The sequence below is a fragment of the Diabrotica undecimpunctata genome, chromosome 5, assembly GCF_040954645.1.
Source record: "Diabrotica undecimpunctata isolate CICGRU chromosome 5, icDiaUnde3, whole genome shotgun sequence".
Classification (NCBI taxonomy): Eukaryota; Metazoa; Arthropoda; class Insecta; order Coleoptera; family Chrysomelidae; genus Diabrotica; species Diabrotica undecimpunctata.
Window position 1 is genome coordinate 32,325,877 of NC_092807.1, and position 19,462 is coordinate 32,345,338.

The following is a 19,462-nucleotide window of genomic DNA, read 5'->3' on the forward strand; positions in this document are numbered from 1 at the left end:
AAAAATATGCCCAACTTGTGGATAATAATATAAAATATTTTTGTATACAAAATAAACTCTTAGCATGTTATCTTAAGATTGTTTTTGTCATACGTTCTTAAATGTACACAAATATTTTTAAGTCGATTTTATTTGAGGTACCAGTGTACCCCATGTAGCAGATTTAGTTTGGAAAATAAGTGTAGCAATCTAGGGTAAATATTTTATCGGTATTCCTTTACCTTTCACTTTGCCCAATAAACTCAAATCACAAACATCAATTTTTTTTAATTCACTGCAGTGTTATGAACACAAATTTTACAAGTAAATGCTTGGTTTCGTTTTTATCAAAACATTCATTATATTTTTTCATTTAAGTTAATTTAACAAAAAAAAATTTCAATTCTTAATTACTAACATTACTGTTATTATTCTATGTATAAATAAAATTTAAAAAAAATTAATACAATATAAAATACTAAACTAAATTAATACAATAGTTTATACATGTATCTATCATTACTTGACATTATATAATGATATTAAGTATTACAAAATAGCCTCCCACCCAACTCCGCATCTTAGATTGAAAGTTCTGAGGTCCATCTGGCACAAAGATTCATTCACACGAAAAGTTAATTTTGATTTACCTAATACTACACAAACATCCTAATTTCTTCTTCTTTAGATGTCGTCTCTATGTGGGTTGGCGAGGACTTAATTAGATCAAATCTCGGGTGGTGAAGAACTGTTTCATTTAAGAAATGCGTTTCTGGTCACTTCTATTCTACATTGAACTTTTTGTTCTGAGCCCAAGGTCCCATTTATGCAGCATCCTAGATCAACAAGTTTGTTATTTATTAACATATTTATGTTTGAAGTATTCCTTCTACGTATCTCAAAATTGAATTTCATAAATTCAATTAACTCATTTTTTCCGTTGAGTCACTGTGTAGAATAATACCCACTGGCGGTAAGTAAAATGTAGAGAGACGTAACCAACGATGACGGTAGTAAGAGAAAAAAATAGATATGAAGTCGAAGAGGAATCTTTTCAAAGAAGTAAAAATATGCCTAGAATGCCAATAAAATTAAGAAGTAAGATGTTACTAGTTACGATCAGTTAGATAGGTTCCTAGCAATTGCTGAATATGCAAAAGATATGAATGAAGTAAATTGGGAACTGCAAGAATTAAGAAATTAACAAAAATAATTTAAGGTTTGCCTTTTTGTATGTTGTTTCAAATTATAAGCTATGTCAAATTGTTTAAAAGAAATGTTTCCAGTGTATAATCTCATATGAACCTTCATGTTAAATAATTGGGAAGAAAACTGCTTAAAACAAATGTCAGATTTACTTTTCTTTACTGTGCACTTTCAAAATATTTTTGCGAGAAAACGGCTTAAACCAAATTTCACACTTGTAAGAGTTTTTCCAGTGTGCACTCTCAAATGAGTTTTCAAAGAACCTGCCTGAGAAAACCGTTTAAAACAAATTTCACAATTTTAAGATTTTTCACCAGTGTGCACTCTCAAATGCTTTTTCAAAGAACGTGCCTGAGAAAATTGCTTAAAACAAATTTCACAGTTGTAAGATTTTTCACCAGTGTGCACTCTCAAATGCCGTTTCAAATAACGTGCCTGAGAAAATTGCTTAAAACAAATTTCACACTTGTAAGATTTTTCTCCAGTGTGGACTCTCACATGTGTTTTCAAAGAACATGCTTGAGAAAACTGCTTAAAACAAATTTCACACTTGTAAGATTTTTCTCCAGTGTGCACTCTCAAATGTGTTTTCACATGACCTGCCTGTGAAAACTGCTTAAAACAAATTTCACATTTGTAAGATTTTTCTCCTGTATGCACTCTCAAATGTGTTTTCAAAGAACATGCTTGAGAAAACTGCTTAAAACAAATTTCACACTTGTAAGCTTTTTCTCCAGTGTGCACTCTCAAATGTATTTTCAAAGTATGTGCGTCACTAAACCGTTTTAAACAAATTTCACACTTGTAAGATTTTTCTCCAGTGTGCACTCTCAAATGTGTTTTCAAAGAACATGCTTGAGAAAACTGCTTAAAACAAATTTCACACTTGTAAGATTTTTCTCCAGTGTGCACTCTCAAATGTGTTTTCACATGACCTGCCTGTGAAAACTGCTTAAAACAAATTTCACATTTGTAAGATTTTTCTCCAGTATGCACTCTCAAATGTGTTTTCAAAGAACATGCTTGAGAAAACTGCTTAAAACAAATTTCACACTTGTAAGCTTTTTCTCCAGTGTGCACTCTCAAATGTATTTTCAAAGTATGTGCGTCACTAAACCGTTTTAAACAAATTTCACACTTGGAAGATTTTTCTCCAGTGTGCACTCTCAAATGTGTTTTCACATGACATGCCTGAGAAAACTGTTTAAAACAAATTTCGCACTTATAAGGTCTTTGTCCAGCGTGCACTCTCAAATGTGTTTTCAAATGACATGCTTGAGAAAACTGCTTAAAACAAATTTCACACTTGTAACCTTTCTGCCCAGCGTGTACTCTCAAATGTGCTTTCAAATACCATTTGTAAAAAAACTGTTTAAAACAAATTTCGCACTTGTAAGATCTTTGTCCAGTCGCAACTTTCATATTTTTATTTACTGTTTTTCCTTCAGAGTGTTGACTCGTATAATTTTCTATGTAAGAGGAATCTTCAATTAGGGACTCCATAATTTCCTTTTTATGTTCGTCGTGGAGATAACCTAAAATACAAACCAACTACAATATAAATATTAAAGTATAAGGAAAAATGAATTCAATAATCAATTTTGTTTTATTTAAAACTAGCTGACCTCGCGCCTTAAAATTAAATAATGTATCAAGGTTCAATACGCTAATCTTTCGAGTCTTTTAAGTAACGTGAAGTAAGTCAGTTAATATGAGGAATGTTGTATATATGTCGGCCAAGGCATACAACGAAGGCCAAATCTAGAAGATAAGATTGACCAAGCAAACATATCAGCAGATGAGCCAAACAACATTCTTGTTAACGAACCTGATGGCAATGCAGCTTTATTGCACGACCTTCAGCAACTACCGAACTGTGGTCCCATTGTTGAAGAAGATGTTTTGGAGTGGATCAACTTTGAAAATAAGCTACAGGAGATTTTGACGGAAACGAAATCGCCATCGAATTACTGCCATCTGTTTCAAAAAGTCCCAACTCATCGTTTAGAAGAGGAGGAAGTGCATATTTCTAACAGATAAGTACATAGCGACTTCTTCGTATACACCGTATCTCCCTTGCCGCCAAATTTAGTACGAAAAATCCGTAACTCCCTAGTTTGTCGTAGAATATACTACACGTCTGACCTATCACTGTTTTGAAAGTGTTGTTTACTGTTATTTTGAAATATTTTTAACAAAAAGTTGGTGGTAAGTAGTATTAAATATTTATTAAACAATATACAAATATTAGTGATATGTGTATCTATAAAATATTTCCGTTTTACAATCATATCTTTTAAAATGGGAGATACGTAGTATTCGTATTAGTCATATTGCTATAAATATGTGGATTTACGAAGTCTTCGGAAATCGAATATCTTGTTATTATTATTTCAATTTTGACAAAATACAATATTCCTTTAATATCGAAAGCAATCAGAGAATCAGAGATAAAGTAAAGGTTTAATTTAAAAAGATGTATGAATAAAAATATGTATTTCTCTAGATTTATTCTTTTATGTATTGGATGTTAACCGGTTAACCTACAAAATGGACAATTACCAACCGGTTGAACAGGCTGGCTTCCGCAAAGGATATAGTACATCAGACCATCTGCTGACAATGAGAACTTTGATAGAGAAGGTAAATGAATACCAACTACCCGTATTTCTTGCCTTTGTCGACTATGAAAAGGCGTTTGATAGTATCGAGATATGGGCCATAGAACAAGCTAATAATAATTGTAGAATAGATTTGAGATATAGGCAACTAATACATAATATATATGAAAATGCAACTATGATAGTACAACTAGACGAAAATACAAATCCCATCTCCATTAAGAGAGGAGTGAGACAAGGAGACGTAATATCGCCAAAACTTTTCAACGTAGCCCTAGAAGACGTCTTCAAAACTACAAATTGGTAAACCTATGGTACTAACGTTAATGGCAACAAGTTAAACCACCTCAGATTCGCTGACGACATAGTGATTATAGCGAGCACATTCGAGGAACTGCAAATTATGATGGGGGAACTAGAAGCCAGCTCCCAATAAGTCGGCCTAAAAATGTTTTATGAAAAAAACAAAAATAATGACAAACACAGATGACCCCAGACGTATAACTATAAATGGCAGTGAGATAGAACAAATCCAGGAATATATCTACCTAGGCCAAATCCTGAGACTTCACAAAGAGAACCAAAGTGCGGAAATTACTAGAAGAGCAAGACTAGCATGGGCAGGATTTGGAAAACTTAGTTGGATACTTAAGAACCGCAAAATACCCCAATACTTGAGGAGCAAAGTGTTCAACCAATGCATCCTTCCTATCATGACATATGGATGTCAAACCTGGACCCTAACCAAGGCAAACATGAATAAACTAGCCACAACAGACAGAACAATGGAAAAAAGCAATGTTAGGTATACGATTGTCAGATAAAAAGAGGAACGACTGGGTAAGATCCAAAACAAAAGTCGAGGACATAGCAAAAAAAATTGCCAAAATTAAATGGAGCTTCGCGGGCCACACTGCTAGACAAAAAGACCAACTTTGGAATACTACAATACAACATGGGAGACCTTACGAAAGTAAACGACCAAAAGGAAGACCACAGATGAGATGGGTTGATGATATTAAAAGAATAGCCGGAAGAAATTGGAAATATGTTGCTCAGGATAGAGACCGATGGAAGGAGTTGGGAGAGGCCTATGTGCAAACATGGACGACAGAACGCTAAGAAGAAGAAGAAGTATTGGATGTTTAGTTTTCTATTAAGTCGCCAAATTTCTTTGGCTACTCATAACAGAAGTTATTGAATGTATATAATATCGAAGAAAAAATCAAATTAATAAAACATTTGGACTTATTTTTTAAATAGATAAATTATTATGAAACACAAGACTCTAAGGCCGTTTTTTAGGTTTGAACAATGAATTCCAATTCAAGGGGAATGCAATGTTTACAGTTGGCACTAAACGCAGATTTACCAGATAATTCACCTACTTTGTGTAATTTGGAAAATATTTCAATAGTATTCATTCCGTTAAACGAAGAATTACCAGGTAATGACGAGATTGTTGTAAAAACAACCTGTTTATAATATTGTAATCATATTTAGGTATTTAGTTATTTTATCAACTTCCCTCTCCCTCAAATCCTTTCTCCACCCCGCGTTATAGGACAAGGAAAGTGCGAATTTGTCTCTCGGCAAGTAAGGACCGGGTGTGTTGTCGAAAAGTGCGTGAATCGCACGGGAAGCGGTGTTTTGTGTTAAAACGTATACCAGTTTGTTTCTCTCAATTCTATGTATCTCTGTTACTGCCTCCTATCACTGTAAAACTAATGATATTTGTATAACTCTTTTTAGTATTATCCAGATACCTATGTATATATACCTACATATTATCAATGTAGAATCAGTCCTTAAATTCACTATAAATAAATCGAAGGAAAAATACGTCTTAAGTCTTTTATTGCTTCAGTGGTCTTTAATAAATATTTTGAAGCAATTAGGTGTTCAACTACGCCTCTCTTAAATGTGGAAAGTTTGGTAATAAAGTTACCCTCTCCAACCAGAGATAATACAATATTTGACGAGTGTTACGGATGTTCCGGTAAATATCAACGAAAGCAGAAGTGAGCAAGAAATTATAGAAAACGAAAATGAATTAACCCAAATCTGATAATAGACAGTCAGATTTGGAAATGGAAGTTGAGGGCAAAAATGTAATCAATAAGAGAAAAAGAGTAAAAAGATGTCAAGTGAATGAACAGAATTGGAGTGACCATATTGATCGAAGAAAAAGAGAAACCGGAAAAAGTTATTTTGGTAGAAAACGGATTGAAAATAAATGGAACTATGATATTAAAAAACAACCAAAAGTAATTAAAAATATATGTAATTGTAAACTGAGTAAAGGAAACAGTAAGATAAATTGCGGATTGTTAACGGAGCTGCAGCGTGAAACAATATTTAGAAGATTTTGGGAACTTACTTGGAAAGAGAAAAGAATATTTGTAAATAATAATATTAATAATAATATAATTTTAGTGCTAATTTTAATTAATTTTAGTGTTAATTTTAGTAATTAATTAATTAATTAATAATAATGAAAATCGAATTAACATCAGAGTTCATACGAAGAGTAAAACAGCTACTGCGCTCACATCTTAATAGTAAAAATTTGTTTAAGGCATTAAACACCTACGCATTTTCCGCGCTTAGCTACTCATTTGGGATTATTAAGTGGACTAAAACGGATATAGAAACCCTTCAGCGAAAAGTACGAACACACCTCACAAAGGCACAAAAACACCATCCTCGAAGTGCAGTAGAAAGAACGACATTACCGCGGTATTTAGGAGGACGAGGACTTATTGATATAAGCGAGCAATTAGAAAAACAGATTACTAATTTATGAACTTATTTTCTGGTACAGGCGGAGACATCTACTCTTTATCGCGCGATTTGTGCAGTAGATGACACAACACCGACTAAACTGAGGGAACAAAAAATGCGCATAAACCATCTTACTAAGAACGAAAAAATGCGCATCTGGATGGGTAAACCTCTGCACGGGCGACATCCGAATGAAGTCAGTCAAGACTATGTCGACAATATAGCGTCGAACTATTGGCTGACATCAGGAAAGCTGTTCCCTGAAACAGAAGGTTCATTACTCGCCATTCAGGATCAGGTTATACCAACCAAAAATTACCTGAAATATATCGTCAAAAACTCTCAGTTCCAAAACAACAAATGCCGATATGGATGTCAAGCCAAAGAAACCATCCAACATCTTACCGGCGGCTGCCAGGCATTTGCTGCAACTGACTATAAGGAACGGCATGACTCAGTAGGAAAGATCCTCCATCAAGAGATAGCTTTTAAACTGGGACTTCTACAAACAAACCATCTCCCATATTATCAATACGTTCCTGAGAGTATGCTTGAGAATGACAACTACAAGCTATACTGGGATCGCACTGTGCTCACAGACCAAACTGTAGCACATAACAGACCAGATCTCGTACTAGTTAGTAAACTTACAAGACAAACAACACTAATCGATGTGGCGATACCTAACAACAATAATCTGCGTGTTAAGTACAACGAAAAGATCGCCAAGTACAGAGATCTGGAAATACAAATAAGGAGACAATGGAGAATGGAAAGGGATCCGTATGAAAATCAAAAGAAATTTCTTGGGCAATTCTTTGATAATCTTTTTAAATTAGAATCTCATTACTGCTGTGCCAGTTCATCTAAATTGTACTTGGAATCAGTATGGGAATCGAAATCGCAGTTATATAAATTTTATGAGGATAGTTGCAAAGAAAACAATGCATCTGTTCTATCATATGCAACGTTCTCAAAAATGTTTGATGAGCAAAATTTATCATTATTTTCTCCTAAAAAAGATCGCTGCGATGTCTGCATTGGATATGAAAGTAAAAACATTGAACAAGATCAATTTGATTTGCATATGACCTTAAAGTGGATTTTAGAAAAGCATTTGACAATGTCAATCATGAACAATTGATAGATATTCTGCGAAAGACAGGTATTGACGACAGGGACATTCGAATTGTGGCAAACCTATACTGGGGTCAAACAGCAAGAGCAAAAATTGGCAACGAACTCACTGAAAGTGTGCAGATCAAAAGAGGTGTCCGTCAGGGGTGTATATTATCCCCACTCCTATTCAATATTTATTCCGAAGAAATATTTAACAAACGTATGGAAAATGCAAATGAGGGCATACAAATAAACGGCGAGTTAACGAACAATATAAGATATGCCGACGACACGGTGATCCTTGCCAGTACCATAGACGAATTACAGCAGGTAATGGAAAGAGTTTATTCAGTTAGTGAGGAATACGGCCTGAGCCTCAACTTCAAGAAGACAAAGTGGATGCTGATAAGCAGGAAGCAACAGCCTGCTCGACAGTTACGGATAAGTAACATACTAATTGACCATGTAGAATCTTATGTGTACCTTGGCACCAACGTAAATGCAAAATGGGAACAGGCCACAGAAATTAAGGCGAGAATAGAATGAGCTAGAGCAGCATTTAGCAATATGAAAAAGCTCCTCATAAGCAGGGATTTGTCCCTTCCCCTAAAACTACGTCTAGTTAAATGCTACATTTTTCCGATCTTACTGTATGGTGTGGAGGCCTGGACGCTGACGGAGACGCTCACGAGAAAACTAGAAGCATTCGAAATGAGGGTGCACCGACGCATTCTTCGTATATCCTGGACCGAACATGTCACCAACATAGAGGTAATCCAAATAATCGGAAAGGAGAAAGAAATCGTGAATACAATTAAACAAAGAAAGCTTGAATATCTAGGCCACATATTGAGACACGATAAGTACCGTCTACTGCAATTGATTGTCCAGGGAAAAATAGACAGTAAGCGCGGGCCAGGCAGGAGAAGACACTCGTGGCTCCAAAATCTGAGGAAGTGGTTCGGGCTCACATCGGTCGAACTATTCAGAAGCGCCGCAAACAAGATCAGAATTGCCATGTTAATAGCCAACGTTCGCAACGGACAGGGCACTTTAAGAAGAAGATGACCTTAAAAAGAGAAGCTAGAGATGAATTAGACAAAGACACTAAATCTAAACACACAGTATTTTCTATGGACTTGCAGTCTGTATTATTGTCACCTAAATCAAATGTTTCATCCATGTATTACAAAATGAAATTGGCAGTACATAATTTTACACTTTATAATAATAAAGATAATAAAGGGTTTTGCTTTTTATGGAATAAATGTGAAGGGAACTTGACTGCCAATGAGTTTTCAACAATAATTGTCTATTTCATCTCTAACCTATTAAAAACGTCTGCATCATCTAACACCATAATATCATATAGTGACGGTTGCAACTACCAAAATAGAAACTGCATTCTGACAAAAAGCTTGTTAAATCTTGCCTGCGAAGAAAAGATAGAAATTATTCAGACATTTCTTTTAAAGGGACATACTCAAATGGAAGGAGGAAATTAAAGAAGAGGAACATTAATGTACCAGCAGATTATATTTCTGTTTGTGAAACTGCCTGCAAAGACCCTTTTCCCATGAAATATTTGAACCATACATTTTTTAAAAAAATGGACTCTAAAATACCACAGTTCAATCAGACCTGGAAAAACAGTTGGTGACCCTCATGTAACGGACCTGCAACAACTCAAATACACAAGAGATGGAATTTTTTACAAGTTGAGACATTCAGATCAAGAATGGAGACCGTTGGATGTCAGAAGAAATACCAAGTTTGAAGTGATACCATTTGATAATTTACCATCCCTCTACAGCGAAAGAATTAAAATTTCTCTGGAAAAATACAATCATCTTCAAGCTTTAAAAAAAAGTTTGCTGCCCGACTATCACTCATTTTATGATGAGTTATGGCACAAATAAACAGTTCGAAAAATGTTTTGTTTATTTTAGTTTATAATGTTTAGTTTGATCCTTTTTATTTTTCAAATAAACCTAATTTGTCAGACATTGTTTGCATTTCTTTTCCATACGATGGTGTCAAGTAGAACCAGACAACCAGCTTGTTGGTTTTGAATTTAACATTTACAAATGAAACTATTATTGTTATTTACATTTTTGAATTTTGCAGTATTTTTTTTTATGTTCGGTATGAACTTTTAATTAAATGAAAAATTCGTATCTCCAAGTTCATTACTAAGAAATATATATAACACATTCACGTCACTGGAGATAGTTTTTTGGGTCTCCTGTAAAATTTGGACAAATGGAGTTACACAGTTTACAGATTAGGTCGACGATATGTGTTAAATATATGTCAGAGTATTCCTCTGTGTTGTCTTCTACTTCATGTACCAGTGTTTTGTTTTTGCTAGATACATACAAACAATAAATGGGCATTTTTAGATAAGCATCAGTTAGTTAGGCCACTTTTAAGTTCAGCCTAGGGTCCGGTCGCGAGGTGGCAGAACTTACGGGAGTCGACTGTACTAGTTTAGACCATAGAAAATGTCACACCGAGAGTGCAGTACGGCTAATATAGGAATGCACAATTGCCGGATTTCACGCCTTATGCTTGGCGATACAAACAGGTCCAAGTGGTAGTCACAGAACCGTACCCAGATCTCTACGCCGGGCTCTGTTATTTATTATAAAATAATATATTGATAAAATAATTGCCTTCAAGTAGCCAAATAAGAGGCATGAATTTGAATAAAAAGACCTTAAGTTTTTAGCGAGAATTTTATTATAAAACTGTATACTTTATTAAACTAACAAATGTATTTTAAATTACATTCCTTGATAGCTATAAATATACCGGGTGGAACCTCCGGTAACTCGATTTCCGTGCACCCAGCCCAATATCCAAGAAAAACTTTTTCTTTTGTAAATATGTGAAAAATTATCAGGAACGGGAATATCGAAAAAGCTTTGCACATTTTTGAATCCCGGCGATGTTATTAAAAAAACAAGTTGCGCACTTGAATCACTGCGAAATTTTAACACCTATGAAATTTTTTTTTTGTGTAAATCTGAAGTGCAGTTTTTGTCCTTGTTAAAACATAATGCAGTCTCGCATTTTTTACACACAACATAAGTTTACCTAGTTCCTTGGCATAGCAACCTGGTAGTTTTCAGCGAAACCTTGTGTTATTCCATATGGGATAATGGTTTTCCTTGCCCACACTTGACCAGATGAGCAGGTATAAGGTTTATAGTGTAAGTTATTTAACATTATATTATATTTATACTTTACTAAACTAACAAATATATTTTAAATTACATTTCTTGATAGCTATAAATATACAGGGTGGAACCTCCGGGAACTCGATTTCCGTGCACCCAGCCCAATATCCGAAAAGCCCATACTCTGATTGGACTGGTAAATGCATTTTATTGGTTATACAGTGTAAAATAATCGAGGTTACTCACAGATATTCAATTAATTATACTAAAGTCGTCCTCTACATCTGAGATGTCGGATTCGCTTTCGCTACTCTCCCCTGTGTTCGCGTGTATTATCAATTGGCCTACGTCATCTTGCAGGTTGTCCGCAGTCCACATCTCAGTTTCCGTTTTCTCAACAACATGAGTGACATAATTGCGCCAATTTTGCTCTGTGACGCGTGCGAAACCGTCGTCGATCAACTGGCGTACCTCGTCGTTTTTAAAAGTGGTATTATGGGTACCTACATATCGCTTAACTTGGTTCCACACCATTTCTATAGGATTCAATTCGCAGTGATATGGAGCAAGCTTTAAAATATAAACATTATGTTGTGAAGCATACTCATCAAGATGATACTTATCGTATTGATCTTTAAAAGCACGCGCTGCTTCTAATAGCTCGGATTTCAAATAACACTCAAACAAAAAATGTCTTTTTCCACTAGCCATTCCTTGATTGCAGCTTTATTCCAGGAATTGTTAGGGAATCTCTCTTTACGGGAGTGGTACGACGCATTGTCCATTACAATGACATTCCTGCTACCATTATTTGGTAAATTTGATATTAATGTCTCGTTAAACCCCGACTCAAAATATGCGGCATCCATTTCATCGTGATAGTCGCCATCATTTTTCTTTGCCAGAAAAAACACGCTGTGTGCCAGGAAGGAAAGCTCCTGAAAAACCTGCATGCAATAAAACATATCGTGGACCTCGTTTAGTAGGTGCTTTTAAGCCAGTCCTTAAACCTTTGAGGAAAGCATTACGACTGTTTTGTATCGTAGTATACCCCATTCGTAATTTATAGTTGGCCAACATTAACCCACGATTCGTCCAAATATATGATATTGCAATGGTCTTTTCGCAAACGTCGTATAGTTCTCAAATAATTATGGCGCCAATGAATAATATCCTCTCGCTCCACCATGATGCTTCTTCGGCCACGTTTCTTATAAACAAATCCAATATCTTTCAGAAGTCTGTATAAAGTAGAAAGAGACAACGGCTGTATATTCTCATTACCTTGTATGAAGTTATGTATATGCTTTAAGAATGGCGGCAAATTTTTCATGAAAAATTCACAATGAACAATTCTCCGTAGAATACTTCTTACACCCTCGTCATATGTGAATATTCTAGAATTTGATTGACACACTCGTTTTTTACGTTTTTTTGGCGATTTCAACGTTCCACTCTGTTCTTTTTCTTTTTTGAAATTGTAAATGCTTCTTTCGCTAACACCAGTCATCAACGAAGTACGTCTTACAGCAGCACTTACATTAAGTTGTTCCGTATTTTGTAAAAAACACAACACATTTAACACTACGAGTTTAGCGCAACCGTTAAATAATTCACCGGATTTAAACTTATGGGACTCCATGCTCTCTGTTGAAACTTGGACTAAATTTTGAAGTGTAGTTTCGTTTTCCAAAAGCACTTTCACCCTAAGGATGGGTAGGGGGTGAAATAGGGAAAGCTTGGAGTTTATCAAATACTAATTATGACAAACAAGTTTATGGCCATATTTAGGTGATTATGTTAATGATGGTAATTTGTAGCAGAAGTTTTACAAAAGAAATGAAGACCTATTTATAGAAACAACATAACTGTATTTTTAATATTTTACATACAATAGAAAAAATCTAATTTCTATGAAAAAATTGGAAATTTGAATATTATATATAATATAATATAAATAATATCATTTCCAAGTTTCCAAATTATTTCCTAGAAATTATGTAGGTTTTTTCTATTTTATGTAAAACATTAAAACTACAGTTATTGTATGTTGTTCTTGTAAAGAGGTGTTCAAATGTTACTCTTATGAATATGATTCAATTGTATATCTCATGTTGACGTTTTATATGCAAAATTCATAGTTTTCGTTGTCAATAACTCATCAATGCCTTTTTATTCTACTGTATACGTATACATGATATAAAATATTTTACTCGTACTGCCGGCAGATGCATTTTATCCAAGCCGGTCCTGTGAGACAATGAGCAATCAACAGCTGGAGAAAACCGACAACCCTGCGCGTTTATTCTCCATAAGAAAAGCATTGCCGTATCTTACCCGTACTGCACTCTCAGTGTGACATTTTCTATAGACATGTAAACTTTGTCTATATTAAAATCATTAAATGAAAACATTTTAATTTAAATATAAGAAAAAATGTGGAAAGTAAAGTTTTATTGGTGATTGAAAATAATACTTCACTCCAGATTCATTACTGAACAAGATTTGAGTGTACTATCTGTAAATTGAACATCGTGGCATTACTTTAAAGAAATGTTCAATGTGGGGCAATGCTGTAACTAAAGTCACCCGCATTTGGCACAAGTACTATAAATCAGATCAGACAGAGACAATAAGACAGAGATGTCTTTTTCTGTGCTTCCTATTTATTTTGTTTTTGTAAAACATTTATTTTGTTTGGGTAAAACAAAAAAACTGTATTCTAATTGTATGGTAAATTGATGTGCTCCATAAATGTGTGTTGTTTTATGGTTTAAACTGGTCAACAATTTCTAATTTTTTGGCAAGTTAAAATTGAAATTGTGTATAAGTAAATTTCTAGAAAATTTTAAGTGTAACTAGCTGTTTAATTGAATAACTTTGATGTTGAATCCTTTCTTTACTACAAAAAGTTGATGAATAAAATTAAATAGTGATAATAAAAACTTAATGTGCTGATAAGGCTACGTGGTTCCGAGATCGTGATTATAGTCCAGGAAGTTTTCTGTATTTGTTCTATATTTTAATAAATAAAATGGATACATGCGCCGAGTGTAAAAACCAACTTGACTTAAATCAAGTTTTTGCTTATGCTGGATGCAGAACTGTGCTTTGTATGGAATGTGGTAATCTAACAGCATCTGAAGTTAAATGCATGCAGTTGAAAACGAAACGTAAACTAAAGTTTTTCTGTGAACAGTGTGAAGTGGGATTTCAGAAGGTACCAGCTCTGTTAAAAGAAGTGAGTGAGCTTAAGGAAAGTATAAATAAAATTCTACATAAGGAAAATGTCGCATCTGTTGCACCAGATATGGAGGATATTATTTCCGAAATGCTGGAGAGGCAGAATAGGGCTTCCAATATAATTATATTTAATGTTAATGAATCTGTTAAAAATAATCAATCGGATCGTAATGCAGAGGACAAACAAGCGGTACTAAATATTTTGACTGATTTTAATATTAACAAAAATAATATTAAACTATTTAGATTGAGAAAATTTGCTAACAGAACGAGACCCATTAAAGTAGTATTGAATACAGCTGAAGATGCTAAAACTGTTGTCAAAAATAAAATATTAATTAAAGTGCCCGATGTCAGAATTTCCCTTGATCAAACAAAAGCCCAGCAAGAGTATTTCAAGAAAATCAAATTACAATTAGATGATATGGTTAAGAAAGGTGATAATTCTAAAACAATCAAATTCATTAATAATAAGCCTACAATAGTGAAAAAAGACGTAATGTTATCTCAAAAAAACTAGTAAGTAGCCCTAGTATATTATTTAATATTGATGTTTAATATTTAAATGCACAGAGCTTGTTAAACAAAATGGATCAAATCAAGTTAAGTCTGCTGTGTTATTGTCCTAAAATAATAGTGGTTAGCGAAGCTCGAGTTACAAGTGAAATTGAAGATTCTGAAATTGCTTTGTGTGGGTATAAGGTGATACGCTGCAATTCATCTAAACGATCTACAGGGGGTGTTGTACTATATGTTCAGGATAACCTTAAGTGTACTGCCGCTAAAACTTTTGTTAAAGAAGATAATTTTTGGTGTAAATTTATTAAAGTAGATATTGGTTCTTACAAGATTGTTTTGGGTGGCATGTATCATTCACCTTCTAGTTCTGATGCAGTATTTTTAGATAACTTAGAGCATATTTTTGATGAATTATTTAAAAGTAATGTCAATTGTATTTTAATTGGTGATTTTAATTTGGATTTTTTAAGTACTAGCTTCTACACTCAGAAAATTAAAGCAATGTTTTTACAATGTGGCATTAAGCAGTTAGTAACAGAACCTACTAGAATTACGAATTTTAGTGAAACCTTAATTGATTATGTTCTTGTTAATAATGATCTGGTTAGTTGTTTTGTTCATTCAACTCCCAAGTTGAGTGATCATTCAATAATATCGGTCAGTTTTAGTAAGAGCTTTCAAAATTTTAATGTATCTAGTAAATGTTACAGATGTCTGAACGAGGAAAAAATATATCAAATCCAAATGAATTTACTTTCTTATGATTGGGATTTAGATTGTACTGATGTCAATACTATTTACAATGAAATGTTATCAAACAGTCAGTCTGTCATAAATAAAATAGCACCTATTCAAACATGTCAGATCAAAAGTAACATACCATGGTTTGATAACGAAGTTAATAGTAAAATTAAAATTAGGGACAAATTATACAAAGCTTTTAAAACTGCTAACATAAATGATAGAAATGCCAAATGGGAGGATTTTAAAAGAGCAAGAAATGTAGTAAATATGTTAAAAGCAAAAAAAGAACAATATTATTTTGATAAAATCGATAGGTATAAAAATAACTCAAGACTTATGTGGAAAACGCTAAAAACACTAATTAACAATAATTGTCAAAAATTCCCTTATCGCATTGAATTTAAGGTTCAGAATCAGTTATGCATTCTGAGTGACAAAGTTGAAATGGTGCGTCAGTTTGGTGAGTATTTCGTCTCTAGTATTCAGCAAATTGTTGAAACTATCGACTCTGAAGAACTATGGAGTTATGATAATCAGAATTTGTATCCTAGTATACATGAATTTCGGTTACTGTCACTGAGCGACTTGGCAGTCATGGTTAAGTCGTTAGATAATAGAAGTAACATTAATGAAATACTAAACTCCAAAATATTAAAAGAGTTTTTTGTAACTTGTGGCCACGTTATCTTAAATTTTATAAATACTTCTTAGATCATCAAAAATTCCAGATTTATTAAAAATCTTTATAAGTTTAGATAATTCCAGATTTATATAAAAAATAAAAAGTTAATAATACTATTAAGTTATAATTCCTTGATTTAAAAAGAGCGTTTGAAAGTATTGATCGTAATATACTTCTCACTAAATTAGAAGGCTATGGTATTGGAGGAAATGTTCTTGAATGGTTTAAAGATTACTTATTGAATAGAAAGCAACAAGTGAGGATTGATGATATTACTTCTTCTGCAATTAGTGTTAATATTGGGGTACCTCAAGGTAGTATCTTAGGACCCCTTTTATTTATATTGTATTTAAATGATATAAACTTGTTTGTTAAATGTGATTTCTTTAATTTGTATGCAGATGACACCCTACTTGCATGTTTTGATTCGAACTTAGAAAATGCTGTATCTAAAATGAACTCAGCATTGCAGTCTGTTAATAAATACTTAAAGATCAACAAACTAAAGTTAAATGTGTTAAAGACAAAGGCTATGATAATAACAACGAAATACAAATACTCAAATATTGATATTAATCTTCAAATTGACAATGACAAAATAGAAATCATTACAAAAATTAAGTACCTTGGTTTTAAATTGGATAATTTATTGTCTTTTAATGACCATTTTAATTACCTATTAAAAAAGATTTCTAAAAAATTATACTTTTTTTCAAGAATATCTAAAAATTTGTCAACTGCAACTAAAATTACAGTTTTTAATGCGATTATTCAACCTCACTTCGATTTTTGCTCGTCAGTTATTTTTCTCTTCAATTTAAATCAATCGGCCCAGTTGCAAAAATTACAAAATCGTGGAATGAGAATCATTATTGGTGGAAACAGATATACACCTATAGCAACAATGATTAGCATGATGCAGTGGGTTTTAGTTCAACAAAGGGTCTTTTATCTTACAATGTTGTTCATTTATAAAATTCTAAATAATTTGGCCCCTGCTTACTTTTGTGAGTTTATTACACGGAATTGTGACATTCACAATTACCCTACTCGAGGTAAGTGCAATTTACACATTGTGAAAACAAAAAGGACGGCTTCAAGAAACTCTTTGTTGTTTAAGGGTTTTGATCTTTTTAATAAGCTTCCTCAAACAGTTAAAAGTTGTTCATCTATACAAATGTTTAAAAGCAAATTAATGGACCATATTAAAAGCACCAATAGTTAGGTAGTTGTTATGTTTTATGTTATATATTATTCTTTTATATATATATATATATATATATATATATATATATATATATATATATATATATATATATATATATATATATATATATATATATATATATAAGTGTAGATACTATATTTTAAGTGTAATTGTTATTTTTATCATATATGAATGTTATAAATTGATTAATTTTGTATGTATTAGGGCTTTCCCTATTTTTGAATCAATAAACTTCTTCTTGTTAATAAAATATCATTTTACCCTTTGTCTCTCAAATACAATAAAAGTGTAAGAATTACATTCTCCCAAAGGTACTTATAAGTACCATCCATTTAACTAGGTAAAAATATGTCTACAATAACAGCACATGATTGCAAAGCCAAAGGTATGTTTTTGAAACCTATTAGAATATAATTAAGCTGAATTGTGAACACAGATATTCTATTTTATGACAATATTTACCAGTTACAATCAGTCTGTGTAAAGTATTAAGGTCTATGTGTTCGTCAGAAAGTTTCCAATTATCTTTCTTACCAAATCAGCTCATTCGATATATTTTATTTGAGTTACTATTATTAATTATGAGGTAAGCTTAATAGGATCTAGAAATTTATTTAAAATTTTAATATATCGAGATATGTAGCTGGTACTTAAAAGTACCTTAGGTAATTAATATAAAAATTATAAGTGAATATATATATATATATATATATATATATATATATATATATATATATATATATATATATATATCTGGCAGCTATACCTATATTACTTTATTTTTTCTTGGTATATGAAGGAATATAATATGAAAAAGCCACTTACTGATAGTGAACTGCTAGATATTATTGAAAATGAAAATTTTGATGAATTTATCATAGATAATAGTATGGATACTGATACTTAACCAGATTACGAAGAATATGACATTCAGTTGTCTCAACCTACCTATCAAACCAATCCACAAATTTCTGGAAGTCTTCAAGATGAGGAGCAACAGCTATTGGATAATCATCATCACACCGTTAACAACAAAGAATTTAAATATGAAGAAAATGAAGTGTCATTTCTGACCATAATACTATAATACAATATTTCCAATAAATTTATACTATATTTACCAATGGTACTTTTCAGTACTGTTAATCCTACTTTATTAAAATAGTTTTAAAGCTGTGTTTTAATATTTCTGTCAAAAAACAGTAACTATTTTAAACAGTTACAATAGGTTTTTATACAGTTATCTGACAGATTTTTAAAGTGCATAGGTCAGATAAGTTGGTAAATAACTACTAATTTGTAATTGTCTCTTATATGCCTTTAAATTGTATTTAAGATCAAAATTATATTAGCTGGTAAAAAAGTTATTCCGATTGACATTTCTAAACTAATATGGGGGTACTTAAATATATTGTTACTAACCTTTTTCAGTTTTTTGGTTTTCTTCAAATCGGTTAATTTCATGTTGTTCTATTTCAGTACTTATGGGACATTTCTTTAAGTTTAAATTATCATATGTGTGATGTGTACTTTGCCTATTGGATTCTTCCTGAATTTCACATTTAAAGCCATTCAGAAGAATATCATCCAATTCATTATACTCTATTTTTATTTTAGACGTTTCCTCGCTAATTTCTTGTTTTACTTCCATTTGATTTTATGTATCCAACAATAATTTTAGTCAAAAAGCGGAATCACAATAAAAATTCCGGTAATTTCTTCCGTTTCCTTTGTTTTATTTAGGGCAATGAAAATGAACATAACCTATAATGTATGGTGTATTTCTTCTTCTTATTCTTTTTTTTTGCCTATTCGTGAGGAACCGCTAAGTGGGCGACGCCTGGTGATAGATTTCAAAAGCATCCACTTCGGGAAAACATTGAATTTGTATACATATAACATATTAGATATTAGCGATCGGTTTATATTGTAATTAACAATGACTTTGACTTCAAAAAACTATTGCAGTATTCCTCAATGTTCATCCTATTATAATTCACAAAAAAAAATTCCATACATAAGTTTCCGCTGGACGAGAATATGAGAAAAATTTGGCAATGCATTTTGCGAATTGGCAGACCTATAACCAAGTACATGACTGTGCAGTTTACATTTTACTGAGAACGATTACTTTCCAAATAAGTGTTGATTAAAA

At 32.6% G+C, this 19,462-nt stretch overlaps 1 protein-coding gene across 2 annotated transcripts; it reads right to left on the reverse strand.

Annotated features, from left to right (window-relative positions):
• Positions 1-298: 298 nt before the first annotated feature.
• On the reverse strand, positions 299-19,092 carry LOC140441251 (uncharacterized). Of its 2 annotated transcripts, none has more exons than XM_072531849.1 (2): positions 18,730-19,092; positions 299-2,720 (listed from the first exon to the last, which is right to left on the reverse strand). In XM_072531849.1, exons 1-2 carry the CDS (start codon positions 18,956-18,958, stop codon positions 1,486-1,488), a joined length of 1,464 nt encoding a protein of 487 aa, XP_072387950.1. In that variant the 5' UTR covers positions 18,959-19,092; the 3' UTR covers positions 299-1,485. The 2 variants fall into 2 exon arrangements, with proteins under 2 accessions (XP_072387950.1, XP_072387951.1); XM_072531850.1 differs by lacking the exon at positions 18,730-19,092 and adding an exon at positions 18,256-18,326.
• Between the last annotated feature and the right edge of the window lie 370 nt (positions 19,093-19,462).

Excerpts from the sequence above, each read along its gene's own strand:
- LOC140441251 (XM_072531849.1), bottom strand. The coding sequence starts at position 18,958 with ATGGAAGTAAAACAAGAAATTAGCGAGGAAACGTCTAAAATAAAAATA. Across the intron at positions 2,721-18,729 it reads AAACCAAAAAACTGAAAAAG|GTTATCTCCACGACGAACAT; the intron begins GTTAGTAACAAT and ends TTTGTATTTTAG.